General features: G+C 38.4%; 2 protein-coding genes and 2 pseudogenes across 4 annotated transcripts; 3 read left to right on the forward strand and 1 right to left on the reverse strand.

The window, feature by feature from the left end:
* Window positions 1–3,692: 3,692 nt before the first annotated feature.
* On the forward strand, window positions 3,693–5,767 carry LOC137743873 (UDP-glycosyltransferase 71K2-like). Its single transcript, XM_068483807.2, has 2 exons — window positions 3,693–4,366; window positions 4,770–5,767. Exons 1-2 carry the CDS (start codon window positions 3,829–3,831, stop codon window positions 5,675–5,677), a joined length of 1,446 nt encoding a protein of 481 aa, XP_068339908.2. The 5' UTR covers window positions 3,693–3,828; the 3' UTR covers window positions 5,678–5,767.
* A 2,182-nt stretch (window positions 5,768–7,949) lies between these two features.
* On the forward strand, window positions 7,950–10,025 carry LOC137741306 (UDP-glycosyltransferase 71K1-like). Its single transcript, XM_068481028.2, has 2 exons — window positions 7,950–8,716; window positions 8,969–10,025. Exons 1-2 carry the CDS (start codon window positions 8,113–8,115, stop codon window positions 9,874–9,876), a joined length of 1,512 nt encoding a protein of 503 aa, XP_068337129.2. The 5' UTR covers window positions 7,950–8,112; the 3' UTR covers window positions 9,877–10,025.
* A 1,514-nt stretch (window positions 10,026–11,539) lies between these two features.
* Window positions 11,540–12,404, reverse strand: LOC137743455 (pleckstrin homology domain-containing protein 1 pseudogene; annotated as a pseudogene). The gene has a single exon (XR_015953103.1). The product of XR_015953103.1 is annotated as a pleckstrin homology domain-containing protein 1 pseudogene (transcript).
* A 2,130-nt stretch (window positions 12,405–14,534) lies between these two features.
* On the forward strand, window positions 14,535–17,717 carry LOC148692725 (putative disease resistance RPP13-like protein 1 pseudogene; annotated as a pseudogene). The gene has a single exon (XR_015953102.1). The product of XR_015953102.1 is annotated as a putative disease resistance RPP13-like protein 1 pseudogene (transcript).
* Window positions 17,718–17,968: the final 251 nt, after the last annotated feature.

Here is a 17,968-nt window from a genome sequence, read left to right on the forward strand (position 1 = left end):
ATTGAAATATGTGGAGACAAGTACAACAAAACACGTGCTAGTATATCCCCGACAAAGCCTAAGATCACTTGTCACATAGAGCTCTTCATGGTCCAATTTCATTCAAAATCAAGCCTAGACGATCCTTGAAGAAATCACAAGTCCGATTCAAGATCAAGTGTCCACCACCCTTGAATCAAATTCAGCTCCAGATAAAAGAAGTAAATTAAGACCTTTGGAGGAAATCAGAAGATCTTCCAGCCCAGTTCAAGAACAAGCCTGTGGAAAGTTAACAACAAGTAAATCACCTATTTCGGCAACTCTTCTCGCTAAGAGGCTAAAGCAGAATGATTAACTATCAGCCTAAATGATTTGAAATTAGGGGGAGATACTCATTAGGAGGAGCATCCAAAACAAATCAAGACTTTAACGAGTCAATCGAAGACTTGTGGCCATCCAAAGGGAAGTGTTGTAAAGGTGACTAGATGGCTGGCCATTAATCACTATGTTGCTCGTGATTTGCTTCTATAAAAGCAAGTCTTATGGAACACAACTCATAAGGATGAAAGAAGAAGTTCACAGAAGAGGAAGAGAGAAAAAAGAGGAAGAGAGAAAAGAGAGGAAGAGATAAAATAGAGGAAGAGGAGAGGAGATAATAGAGAGAGTTACTTTTGTACTCTTATTATTCTAAATTATAATGAAAGCACCACCGCTGCCCCGAAGATGTACTCCAGTCACACTGACTGTAGAGGAACCTCGTAAATTTTATGTCTTGTTTTATTTATTCCACTGCACACACCATCGATTTTACAACAAAGTCAAAGTATTAAAAAAAAATCTCTTTTGAAAAATCTATTGTGATTATCCTTTTTGACTTAGAATTGCCCATAAAAAACAATTAATTTAAGAAGTTTGAAAAAACTGAAATGTCACAATATTTTTTTTATATGTTAAAGTGATGAAAAAAAAAAAAAAAAACTTTTACGCATCCACCAAGTTTGACTACTATTTTTTAAATGATACAAAGAAAGATGCCTGTTGCCGTAGTCTTTTCGCATCTGAAGAAAATGGGATGTGAACTAGTGGGCTTAAATTCTTTGTTTGGGGTTCGGATTATATTGGTTTTTATTTTTAGGAAAGGATCCAGAGAGGATTCTTTCCATCAAGTCCACCAAGACACATAATTCAAACATTTGAAATTTGATTCAACGGCTAAAGTTATTATAATTTTTAAAGTGGGTCTCTGTTTGTAGTCGTTTGATCAAATTTCAAAGACCCGGATTGTGTGCCTTGGTGAACTTGGTGGAAAGGATCATTTCCCTTGATTCACATTGGTTTTATGAGTAACGCTACACTTACTATATTTATATTATATTTTTAATATAAGTATGACTGACCAATACACGTGTATCTCGTCTTTATTAGAAAGTGATATAAATATTGTATGAAAAATGTGGTAAAAATAACATTTTTGTAGTTTTATCTGAGTGTGGGGGCATGTGCCCAATCTTGCCTTAGCTATGAAAGATTTTTTAGTGTATCGGGAATAAATGGTGGGCTAAGTGTAATAATATAACTAATTGAAATTTCTCGGAGGAGGGTTTGGTGGGTGACGTGGCAGAGAGATAAGGTGGGTGCTTAGAGTTACCATCTCTTCTATAGTCACTCTCGCACTAGCCGAGCTCGTGGTTTTTTAATTTCTTGAAGGAGGTTGTAGCTTGTGAGAACGCTCCTTAAGTTCTTTGAGGAGGATCTACCTTGTGAAAGTGCTCTTTGATTTAAATTTAAATTTAGCTCGTTGTGACTAGGAAGCCATCGGTTTCACTTGGTGAGTCGAGAATGCATGACTTTTTATTTATCCGATGAACTGTTATGATTGATATAGCCCATGCCAGATTAATGGTATTTTAGGCTGGAATAAGGATCCTCTCCGGATCCTCTTATTTTCAAATCATGTTCGTTCATCGTATATCGTGCATTTGGTTTTTGTCATGTTACTATTCATATTTAATTTTAAATAAAAGTATTTAAAATGATTTGTACGATGAATGAACATGATTTGAGGAACTCTAAAATCATCACAAAGAAAATCCAGAGAGGATCCTCATTCTTTAGGTTGAACCAATGAACTTATTTGAAGTGACTCATTTTGTACTAGAAAAGCCTCTGCATGAACAAAGGATTCATTTTACCTCCTTACCTAGCTACTCTAGATTAGGGGGTAGGTTTAGGTGGGGAAGTTCTATAACATTTCCATACTTTGTGCCTGAAGTATTTCACTTAATTTTCTTTGCAGTATTGGGCTTTGGTGATATTTATTATGTACTTTTAGGATCCAAGACTCCATTACTTGATTCTTCACGTAATCTTGTTAGTTATAGGTGCTTTTCTTCTAGTATTCAAGGCTCTAAGAACACATCTCTTTTAATTAATGTGGCTACACATAATATTTTGAATTTAGTGAATATAAGATTCGAGTGAATGGAAAAGAAAAAAAAAAAGATCAATTCCACTTTGAAGAAACACAATATAAAAATAGACCTGTTTATAAAATTTATTATATAGATGAAAATCAAGAACAAGAAAATTCAAAGTCAAAACTATTAAAAAAAGAGATATTTTCTCGTTCGAAAAACGTATTGTGATTATTCTTTTTTACTATAAACGTTAAAATCGCCCATTACGATATATAGAAAACAATCGATTTGAAAAGTTTGAAAAAATTGAAATGTCACAATTTTTTTTTAGTATGTGAAAGTGATGGAAAAGAAAGAATATCTTTTACATATCCACCAAGTTTCTATTTTTGAAATGATACAAAGAAAGATGTCTCTGTTCACAAAAGAAGTGTTTCCCTTTTAATGAATTTTTATAAGGGTAATGCAATGACGTGTCACTAATAGAAAGTAAACATGTTAATTAATACTTAAGTAATAATTTAATCATCAACAACTACATCATTTTGTTTATAAAATTTAATTTAAAATTTTAATCTCTCCAGTATTACTCTTTTTATAATCACTAAAGTTGCAATATCCTACATGATAATTTCAAACGATCAGTAGGTGGTAATGCAATATCCTACAAGATAATTGTGGTTAGGTACCATCTAGCCAGAAAACTTAACTTTTATGTGTTTTTTGTGTTTTTTGTGTGGCTAGTTTTTCTGTTCTTGTTGGTTGCTGCCATAGTCTTTTGACTCTTTTCGCACCTATCACTACTAGAAAAACTGGGAGTGAACTGGTGGGCTTATATTCATTGCGGTGGGCTGAGTATATTGGTTTTATAAGTAATGCTATACTTACCATATTTATATTACATTTTTTATGGTAGTACCACAAACTAATACATGTAAGTCTTATTTTTATTAAAAATAATACAAATATGATACAATAAAAATAACATTTTTGTAGTTTTATTTGAGTATGGGGGCATGTACCCAGTCTTGCCTTATAGCTAGGGGAGGTCTTTTAGTGTGTTGAAAAGAAACGTTGCACTAAGTGTAATACTATGACTAATCGAATTTTTTATCTTTTCTAACCAATTGTATTATAAAACTTAGTGTAGCCATGTTGCTAGTATTGAGAAATTTCTCCCAGCGACAAAATAGACAGAATACGTAAGCAATGATGTAGGGGAGGGCAATATAATGTATTAAGTTTAATATATATATATATATATGCAATCAAATCCTTTTGCGGTACACTTTTTTTGCATTTTGCAGTTTAATACGTAGTTCAAATCAAGCATTTGTATCTAATAGAAGAACATCACTATATTTACGTGTGGTTGATGTGCAAAGAAAGTAGAAAGTAGAAACCAGAAAGAGTGAAAGAACAACCGAGAAAGATGAAGAAAGTGGAACTAGTGTTCATCCCATCACCAGGAGCAGGCCACCTTGTATCAACGCTGCAATTCACAAAGCGTTTGATCGATCGCGACGACAGAGTTTCGATCACCATTCTTGCCATCCAGTCATCCTTCCCAACCACTCTAAGTTCATACGCAAAATCGATTGCAGCCTCAGAACCCCGTATCCGATTCATAGATGTCCCACAACCTCAAGATCGACCTCCGCAAGAGATGTACAAGTCACCAGCAAAGTTCTTCTCTCTTTACATTGAGAGTCACGTCCCCAGTGTCAAGAAAATTATCACCAACCTCGTCTCCTCTAGTGCTAATAGTTCAGATTCGATTCGTGTTGCTGCTTTGGTAGTTGATTTCTTCTGTGTGTCCATGATTGATGTGGCCAAAGAACTCAATATTCCTTCTTATCTTTTCCTGACAAGCAATGCAGGATATCTAGCTTTCATGCTCCACCTTCCAATTGTTCATGAAAAAAACCAGATTGCTGTTGAAGAATCCGATCCCGAATGGTCAATCCCAGGTATGTTCGTGAAAATCACAAGTTCTTTTGGATGCGTTTAACATAAATTTTTTAAGTGTTTCTGAGACATAAAAGCTCTTTCTAGAGAAGCACATGCAAGTGCATGCAAGTGGTTTCTTCACAAAGCATTTAAAGCCCCTTTTGTGGAAGCAATTGACTTTATAATAAACAAAAATCAACGTGTCATATGAAATCATTTCTAGCATAGGTGCTTACGAGTAAAAGTGCTTTGCAGAAGAAATTTCACTATATCAAACGAGTATAATGCTATATCCCCCCAAAAAGACAAACATGTCCAATGTTTAAAGACGCGTTGTAACAACATACTTTTAGACTTCATTGCAGTTGAAAAGTTTTGATTTCTTGGAGTTGGATTCTTACACTGAAAATTTTCGACACTTAGGTATTGTCCACCCGGTTCCTCCTAGAGTTTTGCCAGTGGCTTTGACAGAAGGTAGCCGCTCCGCTTACATCAAGTTGGCTTCAAGATTTAGAGAGACTAGAGGCATTATAGTAAACACATTTGTAGAGTTAGAGACACACGCTATCACATTGTTTTCCACTGACGACGGAATCCCTCCGGTGTACCCAGTTGGGCCAGTGATCGACCTGGATGACGGTCAGGCACATTCCAATCTAGACCAGGCACAGCGCGACAGGATCATCAATTGGCTTGATGACCAGCCTCAGAAATCTGTTGTGTTTTTGTGTTTTGGTAGCATGGGAAGCTTTAGGGCAGAGCAAGTGAAGGAAATAGCTTTAGGGCTTGAACAGAGCGGGCAGAGGTTTTTATGGTCCCTGCGCATGCCGTCACCCAAGAGCACAGTCCCAAGTGATTGCTCAAATCTTGAAGAAGTTTTGCCAGATGGGTTCTTGGAGAGGACCAATGGGAAGAAAGGGTTGATATGTGGGTGGGCCCCACAGGTGGAGGTCCTGGCTCACAGTGCGACCGGAGGGTTCTTGTCACACTGCGGGTGGAACTCGATCTTAGAGAGCTTGTGGCATGGCGTCCCTATTGCGACGTGGCCCATGTATGCAGAGCAGCAGCTCAATGCTTTTAGGATGGTGAGGGAGTTGGGGATGGCGTTGGAGATGAGGCTGGATTACAAGAGAGGCAGCGCTGACGTGGTGGGGGCGGACGAGATTGAGAGGGCTGTGGTTGGTGTGATGGAGAAGGATAGTGAGGTGAGGAAGAAGTTGGAAGAGATGGGAAAGATGGCTAGAAAAGCCGTGAAGGATGGGGGGTCTTCATTTGGTTCTGTTGGGAGATTTATTGAGGATGTGATTGGTGAGAGTTGGGGTTTTAAGTAGTATGGGTTGCTAATTTTGTAAGTAAGAACTCTTAAATGTACTAATATCTCCATGTTCTCTTATGATGTTTATGAATTTATCGGCTAGTAATTTATACGTTTTCCTTCTACAATGATAAATCAAACGAAATGAGTTTGTAAATTTCTTAGGGAAGAGGAACTTTGGAGTTTGTGACATTGAGTCCCCATGTTGTTGAGATTCTGAGTTTAAACCTCGTGGACAAGAGTAGTTGAATAAAATTTCTTATGGAAAAAAGGCAATTGAGAAATATTGGAGTTGAATACCATGCTTAGATTAAAAGATTTTGGTTATCACATATTAATCAATGATGTAAATGCATATACAAGGATAGATGAGAAGCATATGAGAAAAGATCAAGAAGCTTCCAGAGTTTTTACAAATTGACATCATTTCTTGCAGACCAAGAACATCAGTTTATCATTTACTCATTTCTTGCTATCAAATCAACCATAACCTCACTACCCCAAATGAAACCTATTGATCTTCTCAAAGAAGAAACGAAACGAATCCAACCATCTCAGTAATGTCAATTATTTGCTAGTCACACGCTGTCGAAGCTCAATCCTCCGAGGTTCAACTAAATCGAAGAAACAATGACACATGTTTGGGTTACATGATGCAAATGAACAAATTCGGTATATCCTCTATATCGGTTTCATCATGCTTTAATAGAGATTCAAACAGATTCAACTCAATATTAACAAACTAATGAACTCTTTGCATTTGGATGATTAAGTTTAAAATGAGGATTAATATCGTTTTGTTTACGAGGATTTTTACTGAGTGAACAAAATAACATTTTCATTGTGGTGACTTTGATCCAACACAGTTGATTTCACTAATCCAAACCTATCTTCCTCTAAATTCTCTAAACCATACAATCCTAATGCAACCAAACTCGAATCTCATCAATGATGAGTTCGTTACCAATTTGTCCTCCAAGTGGGCTTATATGCATTGTGTGGGGCTGGGACTATATTGATTTTGATTCACTTATTAGTTTTATACATTAATTACTTTAACATTGAACAAAAGTTTATGGCCTTAAGTAGGTCCGCTAGTGAGAAAAATGAAAATAATAGTAGGTGAGCAATAATGTAGGGGAGGAGAAAATTTTCATTATGACGGGAACACGGGTGGTACATCACGTGTTTTTATGTAAGCAGTGGGAAATTTTATTTTTTTTAATTTATTAATTTTTTAACACACATATCTCACCATTTGTATAGTAACACGTGATGTACCACATCTTGTGCTGGTCATACTGAAAAATATCTCGTAGGGGAGGGCCATATAATATTAACACATGCAATCAACCCTTGTTTATTTCTGTCGTTCAATTATGTATATTATTGTATTAATGCGTAATCAAATTAAACAGTATGATATAATTTCTCCGATGTGGCGGCATATGCCCACTCTTGGCCTTAGGTAGGTCCGTCAGTGAGAAAAAAATTTCATTATAACAGGAACACGAGTGAGCAATAATGTAGGGGAGGAGAAAATTTTTATTATGACGGGAACACGGGTGGTACACTATGTGTTTTTATGTAAGTGGTGGGAAATTTTATTTTTGTTTAAGTTATTAATTTTTTAACACACATATCTCACCATTTGTATAGTGACACGTGATGTACCACAACTTGTATTGGTCACATTGAAAAATATCTCGTAGGGGAGGGCCATATAATATTAACACATGCAATCAATCCTTGTTTATTTCTGTCGTTCAATTATGTATATTATTGTGTTAATGCGTAATCAAATTAAACAGTATGATATAATTTCTCCGGTGTGGCGGCATATGCCCACTCTTGGCCCTAGGTAGGTCCGTCAATGAGAAAAAAATTTCATTATAACGGGAACACAGGTGAGCAATAAAGTAGGGGAGGAGAAAATTTTCATTATGACGGGAACACGGATGGTACACCACATGTTTTTATATAAGTGGTGGAAATTTTTTTTTTTTTTAAGTTACTAATTTTTTAACACACATATCTCATCATTTGTATAGTAACACGTGATGCACCATATCTTGTGCTGGTCACACTGAAAAATATCTCGTAGGGGAGGGCCATATAATATTAACACATGCAATCAATCTTTGTTTATTTCTGTCATTCAATTATGTATATTATTGTATTAATGCATAATCAAATTAAGCAGTATGATATAAGTTCTCCGATGTGGCGGCATATGCCCACTCTTGGCCTTAGGTAGGTCAGTCAGTGAGAAAAATGACAGTAATAGTACGTGAGCAATGATGCGGGGGAGCCATACACATGCAATCAATCCTATTTCTGTACTCTGTCTCCTTTTCACACTGTTTATGTTATTTGATTATGTATATTATTGTGTTTTAATGCGTATTTGAAATTAAGCACTATGATGTATACTAGAACATCACTATATTTATGTGTGTGATTGATGTGCAAGGAAAGTATAAACCAGAAAGAGTGAAAGAACAAGTCAGAAAGATGAAGAAAGTGGAACTAGTGTTCATCCCAGCACCAGGAGCAGGTCACCTTGTATCAGCACTGCAGTTCACAAAGCGTTTGATCGATCGCGATGACAGAATTTTGATCACCGTTCTTGCCATCCAGTCACCCCTCCGAACCACTCTAAGTTCATACACAGAATCGATTGCAGCCTCAGAACCCCGAATCCGAGTCATCGATGTCCAACAACCTCAAGATCATCAACCTCCACAAGAGACGTACCACTCACTAGAAAAATTCATCACTCTTTACATTGAGGGTCACGTCCCCAATGTCAAGAAAATCATCACCAACCTCGTCTCCTCCAATGCTAATAGTATGGATTCGATTCGTGTTGCTGCTTTGGTGGTTGATTTCTTCTGTGTGTCCATGATTTATGTGGCCAAGGAACTCAATCTTCCTTCTTATCTTTTCATGACAAGCAATGCAGGATATCTAGCTCTCATGCTCCAACTTCCAATTCTTCATGAAAAAAACCAGGTTGCGGTTGAAGAATCCGATCCCGAATGGTTAATCCCAGGTATGTTTGTGACAATAACAGGCCCTTTTGAATGCGTTTAACAGAAAATGTTAAAAGTGTTTCTGAGCCAAAAAAAAAAAGAGAGAATGTTCTGAGTTGGTTTAGACTTTTAACCCTTCTAGTACAAACAAGACAAAAATGTTCAATGTTTAAAGACACGTTGTAACAACAAATTTTTAGACTTCATTCCAATTGAAAAGTTTTGATTTCTTGGAGTTGGATTCTAACGCTTTGAAATTTTTCGACAACTAGGTATTGTCCACCCGGTTCCTCCTAGAGTTTTGCCGATGGCTTTGAAAGACGGTAGCCGCTCTGCTTACATCAAGTTGGCTTCAAGATTTAGAGAAACTAGAGGCATTGTAGCAAACACATTTGTAGAGTTAGAGACACATGCTATCACATTGTTGTCCAATGACATCCGAATTCCCCCAGTGTACCCAGTTGGGCCAGTGATCGACCTGAATGACGATCAGGCACATTCCAACCTACACCAGGCACAGCGCGACAAGATCATCAAATGGCTTGATGACCAGCCTCAGAAATCTGTTGTGTTTTTGTGTTTTGGTAGCTTGGGAAGCTTTAGGGCAGAGCAAGTGAAGGAAATAGCTTTAGGGCTTGAACAAAGTGAGCAGAGGTTTTTATGGTCCCTGCGCATGCCGTCACCCAAAGGCACAGTCCCAAGTGATTGCTCAAATCTTGAAGAAGTTTTGCCAGATGGGTTCTTGGAGAGGACCAATGGGAAGAAAGGGTTGATATGTGGGTGGGCCCCACAGGTGGAGGTCCTGGCCCACAGTGCGACCGGAGGGTTCTTATCTCACTGTGGGTGGAACTCGATCTTGGAGAGCTTGTGGCATGGCGTCCCTATTGCGACATGGCCCATGTATGCAGAGCAGCAGCTCAATGCTTTTAGGATGGTGAGGGAGTTGGGGATGGCGTTGGAGATGAGGCTGGATTACAAGAGAGGCAGCGCTGACATGGTGGGGGCGGACGAGATTGAGAGGGTTGTGGTTGGTGTGATGGAGAAGGATAGTGAGGTGAGAAAGAAGGTGGAAGAGATGGGAAAGATGGCTAGAAAAGCTGTGGAGGATGGGGGGTCTTCATTTGCTTCTGTTGGGAAATTTATTGAGGATGTGATTGGTGAGAATTTGGGTTTTAAGTAGTATGGGTTGCTAATTTTGTTAGTATAAGAACTCATGAATGTACAAATTTTTCCATGTTCTTGTATTCTATTTATGAATTTATCGGCTAGTAATTTATATGTTTTCGTTCTACAATGATAAATCAAACGAAACTTGTTGTTCGAGAAGAGGGTTTTTGGAGTTTGTGCATGACATCAAGTCCTGACTTTGTTCGAGTCGGTTCTGAATTTAAATCTTGCAAATGAAAGGTGCTGACTAAGATTGCTTACTGAATAGACGGTTGAGAAAAAACTTGAGTTAAATACTATGTCTAGGTTGAAAGTTTTTGAGTACAAGGATAGATTGGAACCATATGAGAAACATATATCAAGAAGCTTCCAGTTTATCAAATTGACATCATTTCTTGCAGACCAAGAACTTCAGTTTATCATTTTCTCATTTTTAGCTACCAAATCAACGATAGCCTCACTCCACCAAATCAAACCTAGTGATCCCCAAACAAGAAACGAAACGAAGCCTACTATCTCAGTAATGATTTTCCCAAACTGTAACCAAACAAATAAAATTGGTTTAGATCGTTTCGGGTGAACCAGATTGTTGGTTTGGATTGGTTAGCGACTCACAGGAAGAATCAAAGTACGGGATTTATTGAATGAACTAGAATTTTGTTGAGTTGGAGGCCGAAGTTTGTAGGTTAGGTCCTAACCCATTCCTATGAGAGGCGATCGCAGCACTTGTTCTACAGGAGTTTCTTCCCGTGGCTAGAAAAACCGTCTTTTTACAGCTCACTACATAATTGAACCAAGTCGACAGTCTCCCCCACACCTCTGCAACTAAAACCCTATGCAAACGAAGTTTCAATCTTACTTTTAACATTTTTAGATAAGCACCTTGATTGTATTCAAGGTTGAGACTGGTTCGACGCTTCAAAACATACTCCAAAATCACGTTTATATGCAGTTATTTGCTAGTAATGACACTGTTGAAACTTAATCATCTGCGGTTTGAACTAGATTGAAGAAAAACTGACACATGTTTGGGTTACATGATGCAAACAAACAAATGCGGTATATCCTGCATACGGCTACATCATGCTTTAATAGAGATGCAAACAGACTCAACTCTATATTAACAAACAAACTTCTTACACTTGGATTTGGATGATTAAGTTTAAAATGAGGATTAAAATAGTTTTGTCAATGAGGATTTTTATGGAGTGAACGAAATAACATTTTCATGGCGACTTTGATCCAACACAGTTGATTTCCCGACCTATCTTGCTCTAAATTCACTAAACCATACAACCCTTGAGCAACCAAATTCGACCAGATGCGCTCTGTTAGCACCTTTACAAAGTTCACACAGCAACACAAAACTTCTCAAAAGTGGTTGTACAATTACAAACACGAAGACAACACGACTAATAAGGTTGATTCAACTCCAAGACATCGAAATTCCTTGACTGAAGCACAGAAATTCAAAAACCATACCGACAATCTTGATCAAAAAAACACTTGTAAAGCATCCAGTTTCATGGAAAATGCAACTCTATTCACTCCAAGAATGCAAATTCTACAAGCACCAATAAGTGAACACAGCTAACACAGAATCAAGACTCGATTTTCACAAATTACAACATCAAAGTTCAAACCTTTTCACAAAAATTAAAAGAATTGCCTCTCAATCACACAAAATATCATCTACATTACGAAAAAAGGCAACAGAGAAACAAAATTCAGCCTACATTGTCCAAATTCGACAGCAAGAAAACAAGAAAAGCTCCGATTTTTTATCAAACACGACAACTATTACATCAAATTTACGGGAAAAAAAAACACAAATTATAGTCATATTATTACTGTACCATGAAAATCGAGAGTTTATGATCACTGTCGGCTACTATCGTAATCGACGACCTCGGAATCCGCGAGCGATCTGGAGTGCTGGACGATGGACCGTCCGATCGAGTTGATCCACTCCTCCTTCTCCTTCTCCGAATCGGCGATGAAGTACATCGTATCATGATTAGTGGTGGAGAGCTCGAAGGCGCAGGGCTTGTGCACCACGTCCTCGGCGCCCTTCACCGTCAGGCACGTGCCGACCGAGATCACGCCGCGCGGCGTCGACGAACGGGTCACGTAACTGTCCTTGAACCAGAACAGCTTCCCCTGTTTCAAGACGAACCAGCGGCGCCGCCACGTCTTGATGTACTCGCCTTGTTTGGTCAGCCAAGTGGCGCGTTCAGGGTTGGACCAGAACTCGATTCCGGTGTAATCTTCCGGGCTCGGGTCTTGGCCCGTAGCCGCCCGCCACAGGCCCTCCATTTTTTTTGCTTGGGCGGCGCGTGAGGTGGGTTTGTGTGGGCGGAGTTGAGGTTTTGGTCGGAAGTGAGACCGCGGAAGGAGAGATAGGTTTTATGTTTTTCTGTCCGGAAACAGAAACCGGTATTTTGCTTGTTTAATTTCGCTAATCGAGACGGCCGGTTGATATCAAACGCTGTTATGTCCCGTTGTGATCGCGATTCAATCTGCTTAGGTGGCTTTGAAGCTGTGTACGTGGTATTACGTGTGCTACTAGAAAGTTCACATGTTACAAGATCACTAATCTACAATAAATGAATCGAAGGGGTATTGTTTAAATCAGGAATACAATGAGTTAAAGATGAAGATCTAATTACTAGAATGATGGATTACTTTCACTCATAATCTAAATCCTTTATTTTAGTAATGTAAGGTTCTGACACACATTAATGCATAAAGGAATTTTATTGTGAGTACACTGTACACGTGAAGATAAGAGTAAATGAGAGCATTGACTCCTTGTAACACAATAGAAGGTTTGATTCATGAAATTAACAGTTCTTTAAAGTTGGTATATGAGTTACGACTACTATTACAGTTTAGAGATATTTTTGTTCACTTGTAAGTGAGAGGTTTCAGACAAGGATGACAAAGACGTTATATATTCGTTGAGTTCAATGCCTAATTAATGTTGACACGTTGTGTGGCTTAGCTCAATCTTCTCTTCCCCTAGAGTAGAACATCCTCTACCCCGCGAAGGTAGAATATCATTTAACGTGCTTAATTTTTACATACAAGTTGGCAATAAAACTGATGTTCTATATTTTGCCAAATGAACTGTTATTAGCATTCCAAAATTTTCATAATACATTCCTCCCAAGTGTAATTTACTTACTAATTATAAAAAGTTTGGAGCGCAAAATGAGACTTTTGGAGTGTCAATAACAATTCTCTCTGTCAAATTTAGTTGTCAATTTCACTGGACTTCTAATTCAAGGACCAAAACAACAATATAGTCACAATTCAAGACCAATACTCCAATTTTCTTTTATAAAAGTGAATAGTTTCAATAATAATGTAATAAGTCTCATTCTCATGGTTGTTGAACTTCTAGAATTTTGGTTTTTTCTTTGTGGAAATTCAGGGAAACGAAGGGGATTTGAGAGAAAGAAGCTTCAAGAAGGAGAGACTTGATGGTGATGGGGAGTAGTGATGTGCATTAGTGTAGTAGTATTAGTAGATTTGGCCTAACCTTTTCATTTCAAGGTTTATGCGTATTCAATGTTTAGGTGGAATGAGTCCAATGCATGTTTCTTAATTTTTGTAAATCTTTATGTTTGTTACATTCATAGATAGAATACAATCGATATATTTTTTTGACTGTTTTCTTTATTTGCAACGACTTTATCAAAAAACAGATAATAACACATTATAAACGTTATCAAAAACAAATAATAGCACTAAAGAAATGCTATTTAATGTACATATGATAGCAAGTCAGAAATGTTATCTTTTCATCTATAATAGCATTTCTAAAACGCTATGATAGAATAGTTTTCAATAACGTTTCAAAAACGCCATATAAAAGCGTGCAGCTAGCATGCGGGCTGTCATAACATTTTTGACAAGCCATAAATGAGCTATCTACTTGTATTTAAACAACTTAGTTTGCTTGCTAAGAAAAGAGCTATCTTTGCCACGGGTATTCTAGAGATGAAGAATAACCATGGAATTAATAAACCAAATCTTCTGGATTTAAAAAAAAAAAAAAAAAAAAAAAAACAAATCTACTTTCTAGGAAGATTCTTTACCCTCCTATTCTCATCCATTTTCATTCATTCCTCTCACACATTACCTTTTATTTTATTATCTCTATAAAAAAATCAATACAAGATGTTGACGTAGCTTAACCGTAACTGTTCAAATAGGAGGACATAGAAAGGTAGAGATATTAGGAAGGTAGAAAATCCTCTTTCCCCATCACTACTAGGAAATTGTTGCAGCTCGGTGATGTTGAATAAAATATGAGTTAATTTTGACAAAGAAAAAAAAAAGACAAATTTTCAAATACTAAAAAAGAAGAATTAATGTTGCAAGACCAGATGAGTCCTTGATAAATCTTTGAAGTTCAAATGGCACAGCCTTATCTTCATTGCCAAGGCGATTGTGAACAGATATCTGGACTGGGCCCGCAGCATTCAAGAGCTCCTGCCGACCAACACCGCGGTGGATTATTGACATGTGAAATCCAAAAAGCACAAAAAAAAAAAAAAAAAACGAACGACGTAAGGATTTTAACTTTATAAGAACGAGTGGTTCTGATGCGTTGTAGATTTGTAATGCGCTTTTATTTCTACATGAGTCATCACCTTTTAAGTCTACACGGTGAAGACCAGATTCTTCCGCGTCTTTGATTAGTTGTGATACATTCTTTCAACTGTGTCACAAAATTTCCATTTGCAAAGAAGAGATCGATCATGGCGCTGGCGGTGGTAGGTGGAGCCGCTCTCTCGGGTTTCTTCCAGCAAGTATTTGTGAAATTGGATTCTCAGGAGGTCAGGAACTTCATCAGAGGAAAGAAATTGACTAATGGGTTGCTGAAGAAGTTGAGGATCAAGTTGAATTCTGTCAGTGCGGTTTATGATGATGCCGAGCAAAAGCAATTACGTAACCCACATGTGAGGCTGTGGCTGCACGAGCTTAAAGAGGCAGTCCTTGATGCTGAGGACCTACTGGACGAGATCAAGACAGAAGCGTTGAGGCGAAAAATTGAAGCTGAATTTGGAAGTAGCACTAGCAAGGTACAAGACCTCATCTCTGCTTCTTTTCATGCTTTTGATGAGTCTGTAGACAGCAAGATAGAGGAAATTCTTGAGAGGCTAAGCTTCATTGTAGAACAAAAAGATGCCCTTGATTTGAAAAGTGGTAGTAGACACAAAATCTCACAAACATTGCTTTCAACTTCTTTAGTAGAAGGCTCTGATGTGTATGGAAGAGATCATGAGAAGGAAACCATCATTCAATTGTTGCTATCAAATGATGTCACTTGTAGTAAGATTGGCATTATTCCCATTGTGGGCATGGGTGGGATCGGAAAGACCACCCTTGCTCAGCTCTTATACAATGATGATAGAGTGAAGCAGCATTTTGAGCTCCAGGCATGGGTTTGTGTTTCTGATGAATTTGACGTTGTTAAGATCACACAAATAATTTATGCCTCAGTCACTTCACAAACCTGTAATACCACAGACCTAAACCAGCTTCAAGTCAAACTCAAAGATGCTTTGGCGGGGAAGAAGTTTCTTTTTGTTCTTGATGATGTTTGGAACGAGAATTACAATATTTGGGATTCCTTAAAACGCCCCTTCGAGTCTGGAGATCATGGAAGTAAGATCATTGTCACCGCACGGAATGATGGTGTTGCATCTACGATGGGTACTCTTCAAACCTACTATTTAGAGCACTTACTTGAGGAAGACTGTTGGTCTTTATTTGCAAAACATGCCTTCAAAGATGCAAGTGTTATTATAGATCCAAATCTTGAGGTAATTGGAAGACAAATTGTTAGCAAGTGCAAAGGCCTTCCTTTAGCTGCAAAATCTCTCGGTGGTCTCTTACGCTCTGAATCAAATGCGGAGGAATGGGAAAATGTGCTAAAAAGTGACATATGGGAGTTGTCAGATGCAAAGATTGACATTCTGCCGGCTCTATGGCTAAGCTACCAGTACTTGTCTTCGGAGCTGAAGCGTTGTTTTGCTTATTGTTCCATATTTCCCAAAGATTATAAATTTAACAAGTATGAATTAATTTTGTTGTGGATGGCCGAAGATCTTTTACAACCCCAAAAGAAGACTATGTTGGAAGATGTTGGAAATAAATACTTTGATGATCTAATCTCACGGTCATTTTTTCAATACTCATCTTCAAATGATTGTTTCATCATGCATGATCTGATGCATGATTTGGCGACTTACGTATGTGGGGAATTTTGCATTAGATTGGAAGACCATGACTTCTCATTGGACGTTGTGAGCAAGGGTCGTCATTTTTCTTATTTGCAATATTCATCTAATGTTGATTATGAGAAATTTGACACTGTTTATGAAGCTAAGTATCTGCGCACCTTCATTCTTGGCAGAAGCTATTTTCGGCCGCCAGTACGACTTGATCTCCTTTTAATGCTACAATGTTTAAGAGTTCTCAAACTACGTGTGCATGATATCACGGAGTTGCCTGATTTGATTGGCAACTTGAAGCATCTACGGTACCTCGACTTGTGTAACACTCTAATCCGGGAGTTACCTGACACGGTATGCAGTTTGTGTAATTTACAAACGTTATTGTTGTCGAATTGTCACCATCTTGTTGAGTTGCCCACTGATTTGAGAAGACTTATCAACTTGCGTCATCTTGATTTCAGAGATACGAAAATAAAAAAGATGCCCCCCCACATGGGCAAGTTGAAGGATCTCCAAACATTTGGAGGTGAGTTTGTCTTGAGCAAAGATGCTGGGGGAAACATTGATGAGTTAAAGGGGTTTCAGCATTTGAGTGGAAATCTTCATATTTCAGGGCTTCAAAATATCAGGCATGCTGAGGATGCTTTGGAGGCCAAACTGATGGACAAGAAGCTCAGTGAAATACATTTGAAATGGGAAGGTGACACTGCTGATTCTCAAAACGATAGCCGAGTGCTGGGCAACCTGCAGCCCAATACAAACCTAAAGGTACTGGCTATAAAGGGATACGGAGGTACAAAGTTTCCAGGTTGGTTGGGAGATGAGTCTTTCTCTAATCTCATCACTCTCCGACTTGAGAATTGTGGATATTGTTTCTCCCTGCCAGCATTGGGGCAGCTAACCTCCCTCAAAAGGCTTGAAATTGATGGGTTGAATGGAGTGGAATTAGTGGGGTCTGAGTTTTATGGGCCTGCATTAAAATCTCTGGAGTTTCTGAGTTTCCGCAGTATGCCGGAATGGCAAGAGTGGTATTTCCCCGGAGGTGAAGAAGAAGAAGGCGGACATTTTCCTAATCTTTGCGAGCTTTGTCTGGAGAACTGTCCCAAACTAACGGGGAAATTACCGTTACACTACTTCCCAAGACTTGAGCGGCTAATTTTGCAGAAAGTTAATATCGAATCCCTCGCTTGTTCGCAAGAATGCAATAAATTCAATATTGAACTCGCATCCCTCCGTGACGTGAGAATATCAGATTGCCTGAATCTGGTATGTTTTGTGGGTGGTGGAGTGCTGCTTGCGCCCAATTTGAAGGAGATATCTATGTGCCGTTTTAAAAATTTGTGGTCAGTGCCAGAGGAGATGCAGGCCTCTCTCCCGTCTCTTCAGTCTCTGTCCATAGAAGGGTGTAAAGAATTTAAATCATTTCCGGAAGAATCTAAATTCCCATCCCTCGTTGTTCTGAAGATAAAGGGATGCCCAGAATTTGTGGGTTTCCTCTATGGAGGAGGACTGCAAGCGCCCAACTTGGAGACGATGGAAATTAAAGAATGTAACGAATTCAGGTCACTGCCAGAGGAGATGCACGCCTCTCTCCCGTCTCTTCAGTCTCTGTCCATAGAAGGGTGTAAAGAATTTAAATCATTTCCGGAAGAATCTAAATTCCCATCCCTCGATTATTTGGAGATAAAGGAGTGCCCAGAATTTGTGGGTTTCCCCCATGGAGGAGGACTGCAAGCACTCAACTTGAAGACGATGCGAATCGAAGAATGTAACAAATTCAGGTCACTGCCAGAGGAGATGCACGCCTCTCTCCCGTCTCTTCAGTCTCTGTCCATAGAAGGGTGTAAAGAATTT

Source organism: Pyrus communis, chromosome 11 (genome assembly GCF_041283825.1).
Source record: "Pyrus communis isolate YQ-2024b chromosome 11, ASM4128382v1, whole genome shotgun sequence".
NCBI classification, from domain to species: Eukaryota; Viridiplantae; Streptophyta; class Magnoliopsida; order Rosales; family Rosaceae; genus Pyrus; species Pyrus communis.

What these genes read in the sequence shown, in the direction of transcription:
- LOC137741306 (XM_068481028.2), top strand. Translation starts at nt 8,113, where the DNA reads ATGTGTGTGATTGATGTGCAAGGAAAGTATAAACCAGAAAGAGTGAAA. An exon ending in TCCCGAATGGTTAATCCCAG is followed by an intron (nt 8,717 to 8,968) that starts GTATGTTTGTGA and finishes TTCGACAACTAG; the next exon opens with GTATTGTCCACCCGGTTCCT.
- LOC137743873 (XM_068483807.2), top strand. Translation starts at nt 3,829, where the DNA reads ATGAAGAAAGTGGAACTAGTGTTCATCCCATCACCAGGAGCAGGCCAC. An exon ending in TCCCGAATGGTCAATCCCAG is followed by an intron (nt 4,367 to 4,769) that starts GTATGTTCGTGA and finishes TTCGACACTTAG; the next exon opens with GTATTGTCCACCCGGTTCCT.